Raw genomic sequence first — 19,231 nt, 5'->3', positions numbered from 1 at the left:
AAAAAACTCTTCCAGACTCCAGACACAAGCCTGGGTCTGATGAAGTCCAGATTTGCATAAGATATCCAACACTGAGAAAACCAGAAGTCCATCACTGATCCAGGGTTGAAATCTGTGTTAGTTGCTGTGTGTGAATGCTCTTTTATGAGGAAAAAGGTTTCAAGATAATTTATAGCCTGGACTGAAATTTATTGTACCAACTCTTTTATGATAATAAAAAAAAAAAAATCCAACTGGTTCAGTGCCTGCAAGAGTATTAGATTGAATTTCAGTTGCATTTTACAGTATTTTGTGAGTTAACTGCCATCCACGTTTCAGTGTTCTGACAAATAAAACATCCATCTTGCATAAAAGAAGAAAACGCACCTATTGCCATTCGTCATTGCACTGAACAGCCTCAGCCTCATCATGAGGCTTTTGTTCATCTTACCTGTTACGCACTGATGTTACTTTGTTTTTCTATTATTAACATTTCATTCCTGTCCTTTCTTCTTGATTGCCAGTTGTTCATTGACATTTCCCTGGCTGTGAATGCCTTTGTTGATATTGCACATTACCAAACGAAGATTATTATTATTAATATTACTCTACTGTATTCTGAGATCAAAACACTCATCTCTGCAGGTATTAGTCCTTGCCAAGGGACCTGACAGCGCATTAGGCTCCTAATAGGCTGTGATGATGTTTTGTTTGTTGCGGAGCAACGGGATTGCAACAGTTTCACCTCAAGACTAAGAGAGAGAGAATCTATTCTCTTAGTGCTCGCTGGTCCAGCCGAGCCCCTTGTGAAATGTGTCATCTTATAACCTTTTCATGTAATGCTCCACCCTGGAGTCCCTGGAAAAATTGCACTTGACAAATCATTTCACATGTGCAATCAATCCCTTTTGTAATTTATTCAAAAACCAATTTAGCCTCTCCATTGCCTCTCTCTCTCTCGCACATGCACACACACACAGCTGGTGTAGGGAAACTGACTATTAAAGAAATGATTAAAGACCACTGCATTTGCCGTCAAGAGCATTAACTCCATCATGCCAACATCATGAGCGTTGTTGTGTATAGTGTTCCTATTTATATCCCAGGCGGGTTAAAAAGACAGTGTTTTAACATGGTCACAATCCGTTCTACCCTGTTCTACAGACTCTGTGACCAGGCCTTCTACTGAGGCAGCCTATGGCACATTTCATTCTGTAAGCTGCTTCAAATAGGATTAGGTATCGCACTTGGCCAAAATACTATGACTAATTCAGGGCCTGAGGGTGGAAAAGTGGGGGATAGATCCCACTGCTGGTTCACGATCATGTCACTGTGAGGTTTACAACAATCCAAAGGGACGAAGTGGACACGAACACAGCCCCAATAGGAGCACATGCTCGAGGAAACACTTTTAAAATACACTTTATTCTACTTCAAATCAAATCCATCACTGATATTTCTGTAACCACGTTATCCTCCACTTGCAGGAGATTGCACAGAAAGGCGGGCAATCAAGCACGGCACTGCATAACATGAGCCTCTGTTTCCATGGACATGATTGCCAGCGATTCCAGGACACACGCGTCATTATATATGAATGGTGTCATTTGAACATGGTCAAAAAGAATTGATTTAAAGTGTATTGGTGTAACAAACAGTAGCAGTTCCAGCCAAATACATAGAGCTTCAGAGGAAATAGGCAGTTGTATATCAAGGAACTAATCCATGGTGGCCTGTACAAACATAAACTCCATTTGAAAAAAGCAGTTTAGCACCATGAAATTACATATAATGGACCAAGAACCTGTAAGAAAGGCAACTGTCAAACACAGACCAGATGATAAAATACAACAGACTGATGGCAATGTGGAGTAAAAACAGCAAAAAGCCATCAATAGCGTAGGATGCGTACTGCATCACAGAGGCAATCATGTAGTCTCCGAGGAGAAAATCTTGGTTATGTATCAGTAATGCACAGCAAGGAGCTACACACTTCCTGCAGAGATGGTCATACAGTGCCCTCATGTGGACAAAAACAGATATACAACTGTAATATGGAAATGAGAGAGCAATGTTGCAACACTGAGTACCACAAGAGTTTTATAACACATAATTAGTGCTACTGTGCTTAACATATGGGGGCATGTGCAACATATCAGCAAAAGTGACTCAATGGTAACAATTAAAAATGCATGCACACATTCAAAATCGCATTTGGAGTCCATAGCTTGTAATTATTTGCAGAGTCAGAGCAACATGGACGATATATATTCTTCTAAAACTTTCTGCTTCTCTTTAAAAACAGCACCGTCTCTCTTCAGGAGGGCTATCTCAGTCTCCAGAGCACGGATTTTGGCCACGGTGCTCTCCTCCCTGCGATCCAGTTCCAAAATCTTTGCATGCAAACCCAAGATCTTACTCCAAAGCTGATCTTTGTCTGTGTCTGGTCTGCAGTACGAGTGCTCATAAACGGAAATGAGATCTCCCTCACCGGGTCCCGTCTCCTCCAAAAAGCAGCCTGCGGGCTCGTCCGTGACCATTTCTGCAGGGACAAAGCTGAAAGCCTGTCCCAGCGCGGCTTGGAGGGCAACGGCATCCACGTTTGCGTCTCTGTCGGAAAAAGGGCCAGACGTCTCACAGCACAACACAGTCACGGTCGAGTCAGCCTGCTCTTCAGAGTGGGGCTCAATGCATGGGGAGAGTGCGAGGCAGGACGCTGTCGGCACTCCACTGTCGCCTGGTGTCTCACAGGCAGCAGTCTGTATCTCTGAGAGATTTGACGGACAGGAAAAGCCAGTGGCCGACACCAGAGGTGGTTCAAATGTCACCTCTGTGTGTTCAGCAGCAATGCTGCTTGTTGTAATCAACTGCGCCTTTTTGCATGTCCTGCTCAAAATGAGAGGCCTCTTGCTGACAGGAGAGTCAAATCCCGTGGGCTCGATGTTAATGTCTAAGATCCTGGGTTTGGCCTTGGGGCTCCTTTTAATGGCGGGCACTTTTTTTTCACCGTCCTGAGACAAAACAAAACAAGTCTTCATTTAATCAGGATTATGCAAAGGCAACAATGTACAAGCACAAGACTGTAACAAGCTCCAAGGATGTGTGTTGGACAAAAGCAGCATAATTCAGATGGGTGCTGGTCAATCACAGGCGATACAAAATAATAATAAATGAAGAACTGGCTTGATGTCCACCAAAAACTCACAGTGAACCTAAAACGTCTGGTATTTTCTGTAAGTGAAAGTGTGCTCTTCCACTTGCAGAAAATGTTGATGTTCTAGATGTAAGTTTATGATGTGCAGCAAGCCCTTACGTCATGTGGGAGCTGTGACAGATGTTGACAGATACATACATCCTCGGCGGAGGGGAAAATGGTTGGGATGGCTGTGTTCTTTAGGTAACGGATGCCCCAGCGAATATCGAAGCAGTCCTCGGTAAAATGCTCACTGCACAGGTACTGATGTCGACTCGGGGTCCACTCCTCCCGCTTCATGTTGTCCACCCATTTCTGCAGCCTGGGTTTGTCCTGCAGGGGAAACCTTTGAGGGAAATGGAAAGTAAATGTCTGGTTTGAATATGAAACTATTCAAGGTGTCAGCATCACTTGGATGTTGCAGCATTTCTAACATTATCATTATTCATCATTCCTTATATATTATTTATTCTATATTTTTGTACTACTTATTGTTCAGTCTTTTGTTTTTTGTCTTTTTTTGTCCCTGTTGAGCTGTATGTCTTTTTTTCTATGCAAGTACATTGAGTGCAATGCTTAAACCGGAGTCAGATTCCTTGCATGTGCACATATGCTTATTCAATCAATCCGATTTAGATTCACAGCAACAGTGCCAGTCTCCCCCTGTACCATTACAAGCAGGTAACTATGACATGCATCACATACTACTGACATTGTTATTTACTTCTCTCTGCCTCTATAACTAACATCCTTGACTACAGGTGCGAATAATAACAGAAAACATATCAACTCAGAGGCACACAAGAGAGAAAACAGAAGACATACGGGTAGAAGCTGATTCTCCTGTTGTCCTCTCTGGATGCAGTTCCTCCGCGGTTCATGCAGACTTTCACGGCGCAGTACCGAGGCATATCTGCGGCGAGGCCACATGAAAACGTTTCACGGAGACACGTTTGTGGCGAACAGTTTTTGAAAACACAGAGCAGCTCGTGAACTGTAACTTCCGGGTTGTAATCGTCATGGCGGAGATGACGTTCACGCTGTTTAACTATCAAGATGTTTTACGTACCAGCTATGTTTCCAACCAAGCCCAGTTACGTGGAGGAAAAAAAGGATTACATTTCCTTGAAACATTTATCTGCTAGTTTTTTGCCTAATTATTCAAAATGGTACACATGTACACTAAATAATATCATTTACTGGGCTGGAAATATGTTTACGTCTTACATCTCAAACGATAATTTCAAAATAACGCGAACACGGAAGTATACCAATGTACTCTCTTGTTCCGCTTGTAATCTTTTCGGACTGTCTCCCATTCTCCACGTGCGCACTGTTTCCACCAATCACAGCGATCTGAGTCACTGTGTTAAGAAATTGACCAATGGCGTTGCGAGTCGTGGTGTTTCGGCTCAGGAATGCAGCTCGTCAACAATTGTTAGCTTTCGTTTCGCATCAGCTGGAGTTGTCGGCTGATAGAGGTATCCTCAGGCAGTTTGTCCCTCCTTCTCCAGGTAAGCCGTCTTTTTCAGTACGTATGAATGTTACTTGTCGTGGGCGGTTTATCCACAACTGAGAACAAACCAGAGTATCATTTTGAAGCTTCATGAAAGCGGGGCTGATTTAAGTTTCTCCTTCTTTCCACTAAAGCAGTGAGTTGTCATTTTCTCCATGCTAACGCCTCTCTGTTGAAACTAGCTAGCATAATAACGCTAGCTAGTAACGTCATTTAACCTATATTGTGACTTAGTTAGTACCCGAATATTGGATTTTGAAACCCTTTTGACAGCTTCTCAGGGGTTGTGTGAAACGTCGTCCACCGAGCTGTCAAACTGCTCTCTCCGCAGCCTCTGAGGTACCAAACACCATGGCCACAGCGCAGTCGGTGCTGCTGCTAGCGGTGAATATTCTGCTGATCTCAGAGTTCATCCTGGCCAAGAGAGACTACTACGACATCCTGGGGGTGACCAAAGATGCCACCGAGCGCCAGATCAAGAAGGCTTTCCACAAGCTGGCCCTCAAGTACCACCCTGACCGAAACAAGGGCCCAGACGCCGAGGCCAAGTTCAGAGAAATAGCGGAGGGTAAGTGACTTTCTGTCTATTATGTTGGACAAGACTTACTATAGGATGGTTAAGTATATTGAGAAATGTCAGTGACAGTGGCTATAAGATGGCCACAGTTAGGTTACATAACATGTACCTGTGATGCTGTGGGTCCTTCTTCCATAAGAGACATTCCTTTCTAACAATAGCTCGTCTTGCCTCTGTGTGAGGTGACATATGTTGTCATGGTGACAGCTGAGTATTTAAATGTATTTCCTGACACTCTCTTGTTTTCTAATGAGCCTGATAAAAGAAAACTGCACCAGAAACATCAACCAGCCAACACAGCCGGTGATGTTAACATGTGTTTGTCTGTACCAGCATATGAGACGCTATCAGACGATAAGAGGAGGCGAGAGTATGACCAGTTTGGCCACGGCCCGTCACCAGGGGAGGGTCACAGAGGAGGTGGTGGAGGAGGAGGAGGAGGAGGAAACTACAACTTCAACCAACACTACCAGTCCTTCAACTTTGATGACATCTTTAAAGACTTTGACCATTTTGGTCAGCAGCAGCGGCACCAACACCACTTTCACTCCCAGAACCAAGCCCATCAAAAGAGACACTTTGACGGCCACTTCCAGGCCCATCGGGAGAATATGAACCGGCAGAGGAGGCAGTTTCAGCAGGGGGGCTTTGGTGGAGGACTCTTTGATGACATGTTTGAGGACTTGGAGAAGATGTTCTCCTTCAACTCGCACAGCTCCAGGACTGAGAGCAGATTCCAGAGCTCGGGAAAGCAGCACTGCAGGACAGTGACCCAGCGTCGAGGGAACATGGTGACCACCTTCACCGACTGCTCCTGAGCCCGGCGGATAACGGTGCTCCACGGAGGACAGCCACTTGGGACACTGCTGCGTTTTGTTCGTTGTGGTTTTGGAATTGAATGCTAATTTATCACTCGGTGAAACAGAGAATGGTTTTGTGTGGCTTTTGTAATTTTCTGTATGTAATTTCCTCCAGGAACAAATATCCAAGTTGGCCTGATAAACGGCTGCTTCCAAGCAATAACTCACGCACATTATTGCTCATAGCACGATATTAAGTCTCATGTTGATTCAGATACCTCCCCATTATTTAGCCTTCCAGGTTCATGATGTTTACTTGTGTTCATTTCTTCTGATGGTACAATCTATCACACTCAGGTATGTCCGAAGGTTAAAAGATCATTTCAATTCAAAAGATGATTTTTTTCTTTTGAGAGCTGTGAGGCAATAAGATTCATTCTGCAGCTATTTAGGCCGTGTTATCTTTCTCACTACAACATCAATGTTCTGCTAATATAAAACAAGGCTTTGCTCATCCGAGCATAGCATATTCTGGACATGTACATGTTCTCTCTTTTATTTATTAGCTCAAAGATCAGCAGAGATTAGAGGTCAAGTCTCGCATATTTCGATTTATAGAACTCGCATCAAATTTTGCTGTGAAAATGAAGCTTCACCTCCTGAGGTGTGTGCAGGTTAGCCATTATCAACTGTTACCTCGTTTTAGTTTCCTGCAGAGTTGCATCTACCTACACTCAGTCAGGGTAGGAAAGTAACGTCAGTCCCATGACAGATGCTGGCACACTAAGCCACAGGCAGAGTTTGTGTGCTCTCTCAGCGGTTTTGTAACCAGTTGTGCTCGTCTGCCAGTGAAGCTGAATGGTCTGAAAAGTTTCCTGAACTGATCATTATGTGCAATATTTAGCACCTTTGCTCTTCATGTTGCCTATCTTTCATAGACAGTGCTGTGTTAATGTCATTGTCTAATGTCAGCACTTTGTGTGTGTGTGTGTGTGTGTGTGTGTGTACACGTGTACGGCGAGAGCTGAATGTTGATTGGTTGCATAATGTTTGGAGAATGAATAAAAAGTTAGAGCTTGTGTCTGTGTTTTGTGAGGAAAAGTATGAGAAAGTAATCATGAAATCATCATACATATAAATCATCATTATATTAATTGTTACATTATATTTGCCTCTGAGCCAAACACCAGTACAAATTTAGCATGAGGTGATTAGTTACCAAGGTTCCTGTACATTCAAGTTGATCAAGCTTTTCAGACTACATTAATAGAGAAAGATACTTTATTCATCTCCAAAGAGAAATTTGCAGTTCCAGCAGCTCAAAAGGTGGACACACAAGGGCATGCAAAATAAGAACAAGAACTACTTTCAAGTAATGAACAACTTACAAGTAGAGAACAACTTTCTAATAAAGAACAACTTTCAAGTAAAAGTAGTATTATTTGTCTGATGCTGTAGTCTGTAGGATTCATTCTGAAACGCTGTCGACTCCCTTGGTCACAAGACACAAATGTTGCTGGGCAGCATAACAGGATAAATGTACAGTGTAACCAACTGTTGTTCCAGAAAGCTGTTGTTCAAGTTAAACTCCAGTAGGGGGCGTACTCTGATAAAATGAGAAGGCAGGGTTGAGAACATGGGTTCGTCAGTGAAGATTTGTTAGAATTCTGCATCATGTGTGTGGTCCTCTTTATCAGCTCAGTCATGCCATCATCAGTAAAGGCTAAATGCAACAAGTCAAACTAATCAATTAAATGATGCTCTCTCAGCTCCGCTCACCGCTGACCTTTTTGGAGTCGTTTCAAGGCTGCATCCAAATGACAAATTAGGAGAAATGGCACATGACTGAAGAGGAAGATCATTTTTGCCTTACAGCAATCTAGCTGATGGCCCATGAGATCTGACCCCAAACCCACCAAAAAGAGTTTCTGAGTGTGAATAAGTGGAGACGTTTCTTTTAAAACTTCGACTTTGTTCCTTATTTTGTTGTGAAAAATTCACCTTCAAAAGAAATACTTTAAAACCAAATATTGGGCTTTAAAGCGAGACTATGTAACTTCTGTTGAACAGTGGCCCCCGTGTTGTTACATTACATCACACAAACTAGCCCTAACTACATCGGCCCCGAGAGTTCAACACTAAAACACTTATATGTAATCCACTACAATGTAATGTAGAGTAGCACAAGCAGAGAAGAGTGGAAACATCAGCTAATGACTTCGTAATGTCAATTATGCAACATTTATTGAAAGTTTGCTATAAGCCAACATTAGCTGCCATTAGCTCCTGGTCACATCACACCCAGTGTGGTTGGAGCACAAATACCCGAGTGTATAAACCGATAAAAGCCTGCATGTAAGATGATCACTTGTTCCGCCTGTTTTAATTGCACGAGTCGCAGCAACTGACAAGAAGTAATTGCCCTCTGACAGCAGAAAGAAGCGAACAACTCATGATCTTCCCTCCAGCTCCTCAGAATGCTGCTGTTAGAATGAGTGACAGCACTTTCACAGAGATCCTAACACTGATTTCACACATGACGCATTTAATCACTTCATTTTTTGCTGAGTCACGCAACCCTCTGCAGCCTCCTCAGGGTCTGTCAGTGAAACAGCTCCAGTATCTGTGCTCATGTTCACTAATCAAACCCAGACAGGCTTTCTTTCTGCACACTAACCCCTCCCATCTCACTGGCTTTAAACACATGAGGCCGCCTCCTCCCTGGGTGTAGTGTCGTACGTCTGCTTGCACGGCTTTGACGGCTGCTGGCTGGTTGATCCTGCTAGAACTGCAACAGATTCAGCATGGTACCGTCAGTTACCCTCAACAATGGAGCAAAGATGCCTATTGTGGGTCTGGGAACATGGAGGGTAAGGCAGAGCGTTTTATTCTTACAATAGACAAGGTTTAGAAAATACATGGATGCATGGACTTGACCTCACATGAAGAGTGGAAGTAACAGGATGGATGGAGGTGATGAAAATGCATGTGAATTGCATACGACAGTGATACAATATCATGTGATTTGATTAATTCAAAGTCGATTTGATTAAAACAGTTGTGATTTGATGAAGACACAGCCGTTTTTTTGTAATTTTTCCTGTCTTTTATCATTTGGGTAAAGCGGCCTTAAGGTTGGGAGTAATAGTAAATGATAAAGTGTCAGCTGATTTGATCAACGTGACATTTTATTTGAAAGTGTTACTCTGATAATCAGCCATTCATCATTCAAAACTACCATTTATCGTTTCCCGGTAAGTCTGCAGGGGCTTTGGTTCGTCCAATGGTGCATTCCTGTAAAGCACGAGGGCTCACTCACTTCTTGAGCCCTTCATGCACACTTTCCGCAGATCTGCATCTGCAGGCCCTCGCAGCCTCCCACACTCAAGAATTACCAGGTGACGTCCTCTAAGGCCGTGTGGGATCAGGGTTAAGCTGCAATCCATAAATATAAAGATAAAAGCTCATGAGTGGGCCAAAAACTCGATCAGTAAGTCAATGGGTGTGGTTTTTCATTGACTTTTCAGGGCCTCTGTGGTCTCTTTATCTGGTTTTTTATGTTATGCCTCAATCCAATTTACCTGCAAAGTAGTTTCAAAAGTAGAGAGATCTGTTCTTTTAGGACTGCAATTAGAAGAAAATGGTTAACTAACTAACTGACCTCGACATTATGTCCTCCTGGAGGTTAAATATTACCTTTTAACATTTTACAGCACTCTGACCGGTGCCTGAAAAGCTAAATCAACATGCCATTTATGTTTAACATGAGGCCAGAAACACACATGGAAGACAGCCACAGCCGCCACTGACACATATTTTACTCAATGTATTGATGTTTATCTGTGTCTGTAATTTCCTTGTTTTTGTGTCACACTGTCTTGATAGGCAGAGCAGGGAAAGGTCACAGAGGCTGTGAAGGTGGCGATAAGTGCCGGCTACAGGCACATCGATGGTGCTTATGTGTACGACAATGAAGACGAAGTTGGGGCTGGAATTCATGCGGTGATTGATCAAGGGGTGGTCAAGAGGGAGGAACTCTTTGTTGTCAGTAAGGTACGGTGTGAGGCCAAAGCCGCTGTAAACTCACATCACACTTACAGCATGTCGATTAAAATCCCTGTTTGTCTTTCACAGTTATGGTGCACCTTCCACATTCCATCTCTGGTGAGGGGAGCCTGCGAGAAAACACTCAGTGACCTAAAACTGGACTACCTGGACCTTTACCTCATGCATTTCCCAATGGGAGCTAAGGTTTGGAAACCACTGTCCTGACATCAGCCTGTCTGTTAGTACAACTACCAGGATAAAGGATGCTGGTCAAGGTCAACCTTTAAAATAAACTGCCTGCACACTGCAGGGCTCCAAGGTGCACTATTGATTGCACCCAGGTGACATTTACCTGGAGAGCTGCAACCATTCTGGCTTCTTAAATGTAAGGATTTCAAAATAACTGGTAGTTGCAGCCCTAATAAATACTGGACTTTGGAGGCCTTCGGCGTCCAAGCTGTTGATTTATTTGGTGATTTGCTCACTTTCAGCTCAGCCCCTGCCCTTTTTGGTTTGGATGTGCGTGCACACTCCTACACTCCAAGCTAAACCTTTAGCGTATTTTTTTCCTGTCACCACAGAGAACTATGGTTAGATGTTGTGGCCTTTCTAAATTCAGACTGTCACATTAACGTTTCCTCTGCAATTTCTACCTCGATTTTTGCCACTGCAGCCAGGGGATGAGATTTTTCCTTTAGATGAGGAAAGCAAGTTAATTTCTGATGGCAGCAACTTCTTGGACACTTGGGAGGTAATTTCAGTGACTCGGCACACTCACAAATGCTTGAATCAAATGAGATGTGGACTTGCAAAACAAGATGCTCCACTAAGAGTAAGAGGAATATGGAATGTGTCTCACAGGCTATGGAAAAGCTGGTGGACGATGGGTTGGTCAAGGCTATCGGCATCTCCAACTTCAACAAAGACCAGATTGAAGCCATCCTCAACAAGCCAGGCCTCAAGTACAAGCCCGCCACCAACCAGGTACGAAACAAGACTGAGATTCAACAACATACTTTAGAGAGAGGAACATAAAAGCTAAAGCACTTGAGTGTTTCTCCAGATCGAGTGCCATCCGTACCTGACCCAGGAGAAGCTGATCAACTACTGCCACTCAAAGGGCATCTCAGTGACAGCTTACAGCCCCCTGGGCTCCCCTGACAGACCCTGGTGAGAGGCACCCAACATAATCACCTCTCACAGAAAACGTGTGAGCAGCTTTACTAAAAATATTAACCTTCACTCATTTCTGTTCTTCTTTTCAAAAGGGCTTCATCTGATGAACCCTCTTTGCTGCAGGAACCTAAGATCAAGGCCATCGCTGACAAGTACAACAAGAGTCCTGCACAGGTTCGAAAGAAATGGCTCCCGAGTAACAGATCATTGCATTGTAGTGTTATTTGCACCTGTTGCGGTCATTCGCGGTGCACACGAATGATAGAAGATGGGCATAATTGCTTTGTCTAGAATTATGTTCATTCAAAGCTTCATTTCATCGGCTGAATAATAACAGAAAGTCAAACTCTGATCTGCACTGATGAGCTGTTTTCTAACCAGGTTCTCATCAGGTTCCACATCCAGAGGAATGTGGTCGTCATTGCCAAGTCAGCAACGCCACATCGAATCAAGGAAAACTTCCAGGTGCACTGATCGTAAAACTCAAGAAGCTGATTGTTTTATATTGTTCACATTATTTTCCATTTACACATAAGGCTGAGGGCAGCTGCTGCAGTTTGTCTCAAGCTCAGAGTTGTAGCTGTTCTTTCTCTTTCAGGTGTTCGACTTTGAGCTGAGTGAAGACGACATGAAGACCATGCTGAGCTTGAACAATAACTGGAGAGGATTCAAAATGGAATGGTGAGTGGACAGGGAGACGATGCCTCACTGCGTTCTCGTAGGCTGGAGACCAAGGTTGTTGGATCCATTATTATAACCAACAGACTTCAAGTTATGTGTGTTCCTCTTTTCTCTGCAGGGCCAGCAAACACAAAGACTTCCCCTTGAATACAGAATACTAAATCATCAGACAATATGCGTCCTGACTAATGTGCTTATTAAGACTGAGCCGGAGAAATTCAACTGAAAGTGATCACTATAAATGCTACGTAGCTACTAAAGCAAGCTGCTCATTGTGCAACAGAAGTTAATGTTGAAGGGGTAAGGTAGGATTTGTAGTTTTTATTTTGTTATATTGACATATTTATACTGTCTAACCCCTGTACTTATGTTTTACTGTATGTAAAGCAATTTAAATTGTCCTTCTGTATGAAATTTGCAATGTTGGGATGCTGTCTAAAATATAAATAAAAGCGCAATGATCAGCAAATCCTGTTTGACCAATATGCAACTGAATATGGTACAAAGACAAGATATTTCATGTTCAGATGGATAAACTTTGTTTTTTGTAACTGTACACTCATGCATCCAACAAAGCCCAAAGAAATGTGGGAGCGAGGCATGTTTACCACTGTGTTACGACACCTTTTCTTTTAACAACACTCAGTGTTTTGGGAACTGAGGACACTAAATGTTAAAGCTTTAAAAGTGAAATCCTTTCCCATTCTTGTCTGACGCTACACTGCAGTTGCTCATCAGTCCAGAGTCTCCAGAGTTTGAACTTTGCACAGGTAACAATTCAAAATAAGGATGTATTTGCAAAACTCAATGAAGTCAGTGTGGTTACACATTAGCTATATTGTTTTTGTACTGTTTTCAATTGAGTATGTGCCAGAAAGGATTCACAAATGATCACATTCTGTTTCATGCAGCGTCCCAATGTTTTTGGAATTGGGATGACAGCTTTCTCCTCAGACTCACATCTGACACCGTTTGTCTTTGTTGGCAGCCCCAATTTCCTGTCATTCAGGAGGTAATAAAGCCTCACCACTGTTATAAAATAAGACTGATGGGATCAGCAGAGGACAGCTCTTAATAACTGTTACTCATAAACTCTGTCAATACCTTACATTTTTTGAACTGGTGGGATAAAACTAAACTATGAATTAAAAAATGGAGCACTGCATATCACAACACATTTAACTGTGGCTATATATGTGTACACCAGACAGCTCATCTGTTCATTCCTTCAGTCACACTATTCAGTTTTCTGCCCCCTAGTGGTCAGTAAGAGGCATACACTGCGAAAACTTTCCTCCCACAGGACTTTATTTCAGCGCTCAAAACAGCTCACATGAGAAGTGAAAGCGACGGTTTCAAAACTGGGTTAAAAAGGATTACAAAGTGCCACATGTGACTCACAAGTAATAGTGGGAAGCGCTCTGTCATCCTCAGACGCAGAGGTAACATGAATTTCACAGAGATAAAAGTTTTTTTTTAATTTTGGAGTCAAATCACTCACTAATGCTTCTGCACAAGAGAAAAACATGTTAAGTTAAATGAGGAGTGTGTTGAAGTATCATACCATAAAAAAAAAGTTTTAACTTAAATAGACTTTATCTCTTAGTTTGGCCATGAGAAGGACTGTAGGTATTTTTTCCCTCCCTCTGACATATTATACTACAAACAATGTGTGTAAGTGTGTATGACACCCTTTTAGCTTCTTCAGTAATTTGGTTTTATGGAGAAAAAACTGGTAATAAAAGAAGTTTTTGTTAAAAAATGCATGAAACATGAAAATAAAATCTGAAGCAAGGCCACACTAGCACTGCAAACTGCTCTAAAGAACAGGAAAGCGGGCAGTCGAGAAGGTAGAGAAGCAAACTCCAGCACAGAGTGTAAACCTGTGGAAAATCAGCATTTTCACTTCAGAATTCAGCGTTGAACGGATAGTCCTTGTGCTTCGTGCTCCTACAGAGAAGGGAAAAAAGCACTATTAAAAAAGGTTTCCTGGCACACTACATCCTAATAATGCTACAAACAACAACGATCTCACCATTGCATTGGACAGACTCTCCAGTTCCTGTTAAAGCCTAATATCGTCTTCATTTCCTCCTCACTTAGTTCGAAGTCAAACACCTGCAAAGATGTAAACAACAGCCTTCACACACGAGCTAAAGGGGTGAGCAAGTGAAGCAGATTGAGGGCTAATCCCAGAAAATATTTAAGCATATTTCTCAGCTAATTACCTGGAAATTCTCCTGAATGCGCTGAGGTGTGATCGACTTGGGGATCACGATCACGTTCCTCTGGATGTGGAAGCGGATCAGGACCTGGGAGGGAGGGAGAAACGGTATTGAACGTGATCACAGGTCATGACTTTCAGCATAGTAACAGAAAGGACCGTGTGAATTGTATTTCAATTGGCCACATCTTTCTCATTTCTACTACGCAGTGATTGAGAGTAAACTCAGATTGTAGACGCAAGAGAAGAGAGGGACAAGCATTGTTTCTCTAAGTATTTAAAAGTTAGTTTCGCTCAGTTTCATGTTTCATGTGTTCGAGCCCGTATGAGGGCTGTACCTGAGCGGATGTCTTCTTGTGCTTCTCAGCAATGGCTTTAATGTTCGGGTCCTCCAGCAGTGAGGGGTCTTCAGGTTTAGCCCTGCAATTTAAACACATCATTCAGTACAATTTACAGGACGCACACACTTTATCACTCGTATTTTGCTGACAATCAAAGGTGAACCCATTAATGGAAATACCTGAGAAAAGGGTTAATCACAATCAAACACTGCTTCAAAAGGTGGGCAGCTGTGAAAATACTCTCTACTATCTATCTGTAAATGTAGTTTTTCAGTGCAGTGCTATGCAAATAAAGATTTATCAGTCAAAAACAAAACAAAAACTAAAAAAAAAAGGCCAATTACTTAATGTCGACATCATGCTAAAATACGCTACATACGTACAACCACGAAGACAAGAGGAACAACAGTCACAAGTTGAAACTAACCACAGGGACGTGACAGACATGATGAGGTTGGCAAATACCGAACTGGCATTCAAACAAGTGTGACCCACTTTGTAGCAGCTTCCCATGTTATTCTGACACAACTGCGATTGTCATGCTGACTGACCAGGGTCTGTCGGGGGAGCCCAGGGGGCTGTAAGCCGTCACTGAGATGCCCTGAGAGTGGCAGTAGCTGATCAGCTTCTCCTGGGTCAGGTATGGATGGCATTCCACCTAGTGGGACAAACACACAACACTTGGCATGTATTGCAGAAGCCATGTGAGTCAACCAAGTCAAATAAACAGCAAGAGGGAAACACGTGTCACATAATTCAGGCCATCAAAATCCACCTACATGTTATTCGGCTATGTAGTATCTTCAAAAACATGGTTGATGATTTTGTTGCTTTGTACAAAACAAGGTGGAGGAATATTTTGTATTTGAAGCTGTGCAGCCTTTCAAATTGGCCTTTCATCCATAAATAGTTCTACAGTGGCTTCAAACTGTTTGATTTAGTGTCTTTTTCAAGGACACACTAGCTCATTTATGCAATAACTTTTTAAAGTACCGCATTTAGTTTTCTGTAATATATTACTTCCTGCTTGGTGCAAAGTTTTCTAGCATGTGTTTATAAGACAGGCACCAGAGTACATTCGGGCGATTGCATGAAGCATAAGCCTATAGAGCCTGCTGTATTTATCTCACATTATTATAGGGGAATATTGACCCATATTCAATATATGAGAGTCTTTTGTTTTGCGTTTGATGTGCATGGTGACGAATGGCAGAAGGAAAATGGCGCTGTAATCGAATATAGAACAAGACCAGACAAAACAAGATGCTGATAGTGAACAATGGTTCTGAAAAACAGCAAAAGTATAAGGTCACCTCAGCTAATTGGTTTAGCCTGAGGGAGAACTGCGATGGCCAATTCCGCATTAACAAGACGCCCATTTATCAGACCTGATTGGAGGAGACAGATCCTGCCTTTCCGGCCTTTTGTCCTTTAAAGGGAAAGTTCAGGTTTTCTGAAGAGGGGCTGTATGCGGTATTTATTCATAGTCAGCGTACTACCTACAGTAGACAGCCCTTCCCATTAGCACTACATTTTCTCCCACTTCAAAAAAACCCTGAACTCTTCCTTTAAAGGACCACAAATGTGTCTGTTTCCTTGTGGCTCAGGAGCCCCCACTCAAACATGTGATATCTAAAAAAGGCTGCATGTGTATGTTTAAACAGCAGCTGGCCGCTAAAGTTATCAGGTGAAATGTGTTATCTCTTCTACAAAGGTGTATTGAGAAGTAATGACAGAGGAAGGTGCCTTTACTGAGGTAAACATGTGTCCTAGTGTACCTGGTTGTTGGCAGGCTTGTATTTGAGGCCTGGCTTGTTGAGTATGGCTTCAATCTGCTCCTTGTTGAAGTTGGAGACTCCAATAGCTTTGACCAAACCAGCATCCACCAGCTCTTCCATCCCCTGAGAAAATTGACCAACAAATAACAAAAAAAACAAAACAAAACAAAACATATTCAGTGAACTGCATCTGTTCTGGTCTCATGAGGAGCTCCTCATGGCTCAGTGGTGGATCCACTACCTTTACTGGATCCTCTGTCCATACCTCCACTGAGTCACAATAAAAAAGGATCATATTTTGTTTCTACAAGTTCCCAGCATGTTTTATTATATTGTGTGCACGGTAAAATCAGATGATGCACTTTAACTCACCTCCCATGTCTCCAGGAAGTGAGTGTTATCATTGATGGTCTCTCCTGCGCTGTCCAGAGGAAAAAGCTCACTGCCAGCCTGTAACATGACAAAGAGATGGACAGCCTTCAGGTATACACCACATTACTGTGACAGTGACACTATTGAGGCTTGCTCCTAGAAGAAACTTCACAGAAAAATAGGAGTGTTGCCAGCATAATAAAAAGGATATTTTACATTATGGACATTGAGTATCAAATTCTGTGCTTATTTGCTCAAAGACCGGTTCAGGACACCGATTCCACCTGAAGCACTGAGATGACGAATACATTTTCACACACTGCTAACACGCCAATAGTGTGCTTACCTTGAAACCCATGGGCCAGTGCACTAGATAGAGATCTAGGTAGTCCAGTTTGAGATCGCTGAGAGTCTTCTCACAGCCTTGCCTCACCATGGACTTCTCATGGAAAGTGCACCACAGCTATGGAGTGAAAGGACAGGGAAGATGGAAACACAGATTACAGACAGTAAATAAACAAGCAAGATCAATTCCAATGCCTGTTTGTGAAAGAAATAATGCATATGCACATTACTGCACCCACAACTCACTTTGCTAACAATGAAAAGATCCTCTCTCTTGACCACGCCGTCCTTGATCATGGCCTGGACCCCCTCTCCCACCTCCCCCTCGTTCTGGTAGACATACGCTCCATCAATGTGCCTGTAACCCGCTGAGATGGCAGCTTTTACTGCCTCTGTGACCTTGCCAGGGGGAGACTAGCAGAAAGGGAGGGTTAGTCACTGTGGTAAACAAAAGTATACAAACTGCACATAAAATCCATTGTCTTTGTCAAAAAGGGAGCTGAAGTTTCTGGTTTTGTCCCCCAGTTTAGTTCTTAGGGCTATTTGGTTGGAAAAGAGCCAAACAATTATTTAAGTTCCACTTTAATTAACCCTTAATGTGTCCTCTGCATTTGATCCAAACTGTTCATGGAGCAGGGGCAGTCACAGTGCAGCAGCCTAACATCAGGCAATATTCATCACACCTTGCATGCATGTCTGTGACGGTGGGAGGAAACTCATGCAAAAGCTGTCAATTCTCTCATCTAAGTCTGCATCTACTAATCAACGCAGGAATCAGCACACAATGAAATGATATTGCCTGTTAGTTACATAATTATTCGTGTCGACAACAGCACTTGCACATGGGTAATTGTGACTTTTTGTGGCTTACAGTGACTGAAAGCGGAGCCTGCTCGCACTGAATAAAGGTGATGATGTTGGCTCATAGCCAACAGGAAAACTTAATCCAGCACGTCCTGTCAGACAGAAATCTCGGCCAGACACGGCTGGTTTCGGCTATGGGTGTGCCAAATGAAGAAAATAGTCAACCCACAGTTACTTCTGAAATTAAATGCAATTACTGACGAACTGATGTTTATATAGAGACAAACGCACGGACTAAAGTTATTTTTAACGACGCATTTATGTAACAGTCTCCAGTTTTGCTTTGCTGAGACGTAAAGCTAGCTTACCCAACAAGTTAACCATTAGCTAACAAGACAGAACAACTCGGATAAAAAAAAAAAACACACCTTCCACGTCCCCAGCCCCACAATGGGAAATTGTGCGCCGGTGTAGAGATTTACTGTTGTTGCCATTTCTTCAGAGGACGAGCGGAGTCTGTCTGCTGCTGAAACAGACGAGTCGAGACAGCACAGGTAGAGCACCGGGCTAGCAGAACGCTGGCATCGTCGATCGATTAGTCATGCCTTTTAATGCATTAAGTGAATTGCAAGAGCCGCAAATTCCTGTCAAGCTGTTTTTACTCGGCAATCAGTCAGATCCGATCATAATTCATCTACGCGTTTCTCTGATTGAGAATGTTGGTTTTAGCAAGAGGTATCAGATCTTTTCCTCAAGTAAAACTATCACACTGTAAATGAGAATGAGAACTTTCCACCACTGGTCTTCAGGAAGCTGATGATTGCATGGATACAATCATTTGGACCACCTACTGAAAGGTTAACACATTTACTCAACTCCTGCACAGTTGTGTGGGTTTCTGCACAGCTTCTGAAATCAAATGTCATATTTTGAAGACATTTTTAAGACCTTACAAAAAGTGAACACTCTTTTCAGAGGGGAACAAATGCGCATTAGGGATGGGTAATATGTTTGAATACCAATAAGGATGTTTTTTTTCCAATACTGATATGTATCTCCATACAGAAAACATACCACATATAAGATTGTAGATAAATGTACAATAATAATAAAATGTTGAATGCATTGCATACCTGCAGCATGCATGATTTAGCTAATTTTGTAAGCTGTTTTATATGTCTTGTAAGTGGCATTTATATGGCAGGGGACGCCTAAACTTTCAAAGAACCCAAAATAGTTCCCAGACTAAACACAGCTGAGAAGCAGTTGGCAAAACAACACCCGCCCTTTGCATTTTAAGAAAGGTTTTTGCTGGTTCTGTCATTGGGCCACTAGAGGGCACCATTACCACATTTACCAGACGCATGACTCCTCAAGTGAACCAACCAAAGCCCCACA

At 42.6% G+C, this 19,231-nt stretch overlaps 4 protein-coding genes across 7 annotated transcripts; 2 read left to right on the top strand and 2 right to left on the bottom strand.

Moving 5' to 3' along the window:
• Positions 1 to 1,294: 1,294 nt before the first annotated feature.
• Positions 1,295 to 4,354, bottom strand: LOC121625928 (THAP domain-containing protein 5-like). Of its 2 annotated transcripts, none has more exons than XM_041964251.1 (3): positions 3,998 to 4,354; positions 3,293 to 3,518; positions 1,295 to 2,990 (listed from the first exon to the last, which is right to left on the bottom strand). In XM_041964251.1, exons 1-3 carry the CDS (start codon positions 4,081 to 4,083, stop codon positions 2,226 to 2,228), a joined length of 1,077 nt encoding a protein of 358 aa, XP_041820185.1. In that variant the 5' UTR covers positions 4,084 to 4,354; the 3' UTR covers positions 1,295 to 2,225. The 2 variants fall into 2 exon arrangements, with proteins under 2 accessions (XP_041820185.1, XP_041820186.1); XM_041964252.1 differs by having other exon boundaries at positions 3,332 to 3,518.
• Positions 4,355 to 4,602: 248 nt separating this feature from the next.
• Positions 4,603 to 7,296, top strand: LOC121625838 (dnaJ homolog subfamily B member 9-like). 3 transcript variants are annotated; one of them, XM_041964127.1, is made up of 3 exons: positions 4,603 to 4,686; positions 5,020 to 5,256; positions 5,599 to 7,296. In XM_041964127.1, the coding sequence occupies exons 2-3, from the start codon at positions 5,040 to 5,042 to the stop codon at positions 6,081 to 6,083; spliced, it is 702 nt and encodes a 233-aa protein (XP_041820061.1). In that variant the 5' UTR covers positions 4,603 to 4,686; positions 5,020 to 5,039; the 3' UTR covers positions 6,084 to 7,296. The 3 variants fall into 3 exon arrangements, with proteins under 3 accessions (XP_041820061.1, XP_041820063.1, XP_041820062.1); XM_041964129.1 differs by having other exon boundaries at positions 4,668 to 4,686; positions 4,962 to 5,256; XM_041964128.1 differs by lacking the exon at positions 4,603 to 4,686 and adding an exon at positions 4,718 to 4,824.
• A 1,534-nt stretch (positions 7,297 to 8,830) lies between these two features.
• LOC121625584 (aldo-keto reductase family 1 member B1-like) lies at positions 8,831 to 12,241 on the top strand. The gene is made up of 10 exons (XM_041963717.1): positions 8,831 to 8,935; positions 9,951 to 10,118; positions 10,200 to 10,316; positions 10,786 to 10,863; positions 10,974 to 11,096; positions 11,176 to 11,282; positions 11,381 to 11,462; positions 11,670 to 11,753; positions 11,887 to 11,969; positions 12,088 to 12,241. The coding sequence occupies exons 1-10, from the start codon at positions 8,870 to 8,872 to the stop codon at positions 12,128 to 12,130; spliced, it is 951 nt and encodes a 316-aa protein (XP_041819651.1). The 5' UTR covers positions 8,831 to 8,869; the 3' UTR covers positions 12,131 to 12,241.
• A 1,015-nt stretch (positions 12,242 to 13,256) lies between these two features.
• LOC121625501 (aldo-keto reductase family 1 member B1-like) lies at positions 13,257 to 18,425 on the bottom strand. Its single transcript, XM_041963601.1, has 10 exons — positions 18,262 to 18,425; positions 17,276 to 17,443; positions 17,031 to 17,147; positions 16,685 to 16,762; positions 16,313 to 16,435; positions 15,086 to 15,192; positions 14,532 to 14,613; positions 14,198 to 14,281; positions 14,005 to 14,087; positions 13,257 to 13,919 (listed from the first exon to the last, which is right to left on the bottom strand). Exons 1-10 carry the CDS (start codon positions 18,325 to 18,327, stop codon positions 13,877 to 13,879), a joined length of 951 nt encoding a protein of 316 aa, XP_041819535.1. The 5' UTR covers positions 18,328 to 18,425; the 3' UTR covers positions 13,257 to 13,876.
• Positions 18,426 to 19,231: the final 806 nt, after the last annotated feature.

This window comes from Chelmon rostratus, chromosome 22 (assembly GCF_017976325.1).
Source record: "Chelmon rostratus isolate fCheRos1 chromosome 22, fCheRos1.pri, whole genome shotgun sequence".
Lineage (NCBI taxonomy): Eukaryota > Metazoa > Chordata > Actinopteri > Chaetodontiformes > Chaetodontidae > Chelmon > Chelmon rostratus.
This window is presented reverse-complemented; position numbering and strand designations above follow the sequence as displayed.

Coding starts and splice junctions, on each gene's coding strand:
- LOC121625928 (XM_041964251.1), bottom strand. CDS start 4,083: ATGCCTCGGTACTGCGCCGTGAAAGTCTGCATGAACCGCGGAGGAACT. Junction 3,519..3,997: donor AGGAGAATCAGCTTCTACCC/GTATGTCTTCTG, acceptor TTTCCCTCAAAG/GTTTCCCCTGCAGGACAAAC. Junction 2,991..3,292: donor TGTCACAGCTCCCACATGAC/GTAAGGGCTTGC, acceptor GTTTTGTCTCAG/GACGGTGAAAAAAAAGTGCC.
- LOC121625838 (XM_041964127.1), top strand. CDS start 5,040: ATGGCCACAGCGCAGTCGGTGCTGCTGCTAGCGGTGAATATTCTGCTG. Junction 5,257..5,598: donor GTTCAGAGAAATAGCGGAGG/GTAAGTGACTTT, acceptor TGTCTGTACCAG/CATATGAGACGCTATCAGAC.
- LOC121625584 (XM_041963717.1), top strand. CDS start 8,870: ATGGTACCGTCAGTTACCCTCAACAATGGAGCAAAGATGCCTATTGTG. Junction 11,283..11,380: donor GGCTCCCCTGACAGACCCTG/GTGAGAGGCACC, acceptor TCTTTTCAAAAG/GGCTTCATCTGATGAACCCT. Junction 11,463..11,669: donor ACAACAAGAGTCCTGCACAG/GTTCGAAAGAAA, acceptor TTTTCTAACCAG/GTTCTCATCAGGTTCCACAT.
- LOC121625501 (XM_041963601.1), bottom strand. CDS start 18,327: ATGGCAACAACAGTAAATCTCTACACCGGCGCACAATTTCCCATTGTG. Junction 16,436..16,684: donor ACTTCCTGGAGACATGGGAG/GTGAGTTAAAGT, acceptor CAATTTTCTCAG/GGGATGGAAGAGCTGGTGGA. Junction 14,282..14,531: donor ACAAGAAGACATCCGCTCAG/GTACAGCCCTCA, acceptor CCTCCCTCCCAG/GTCCTGATCCGCTTCCACAT.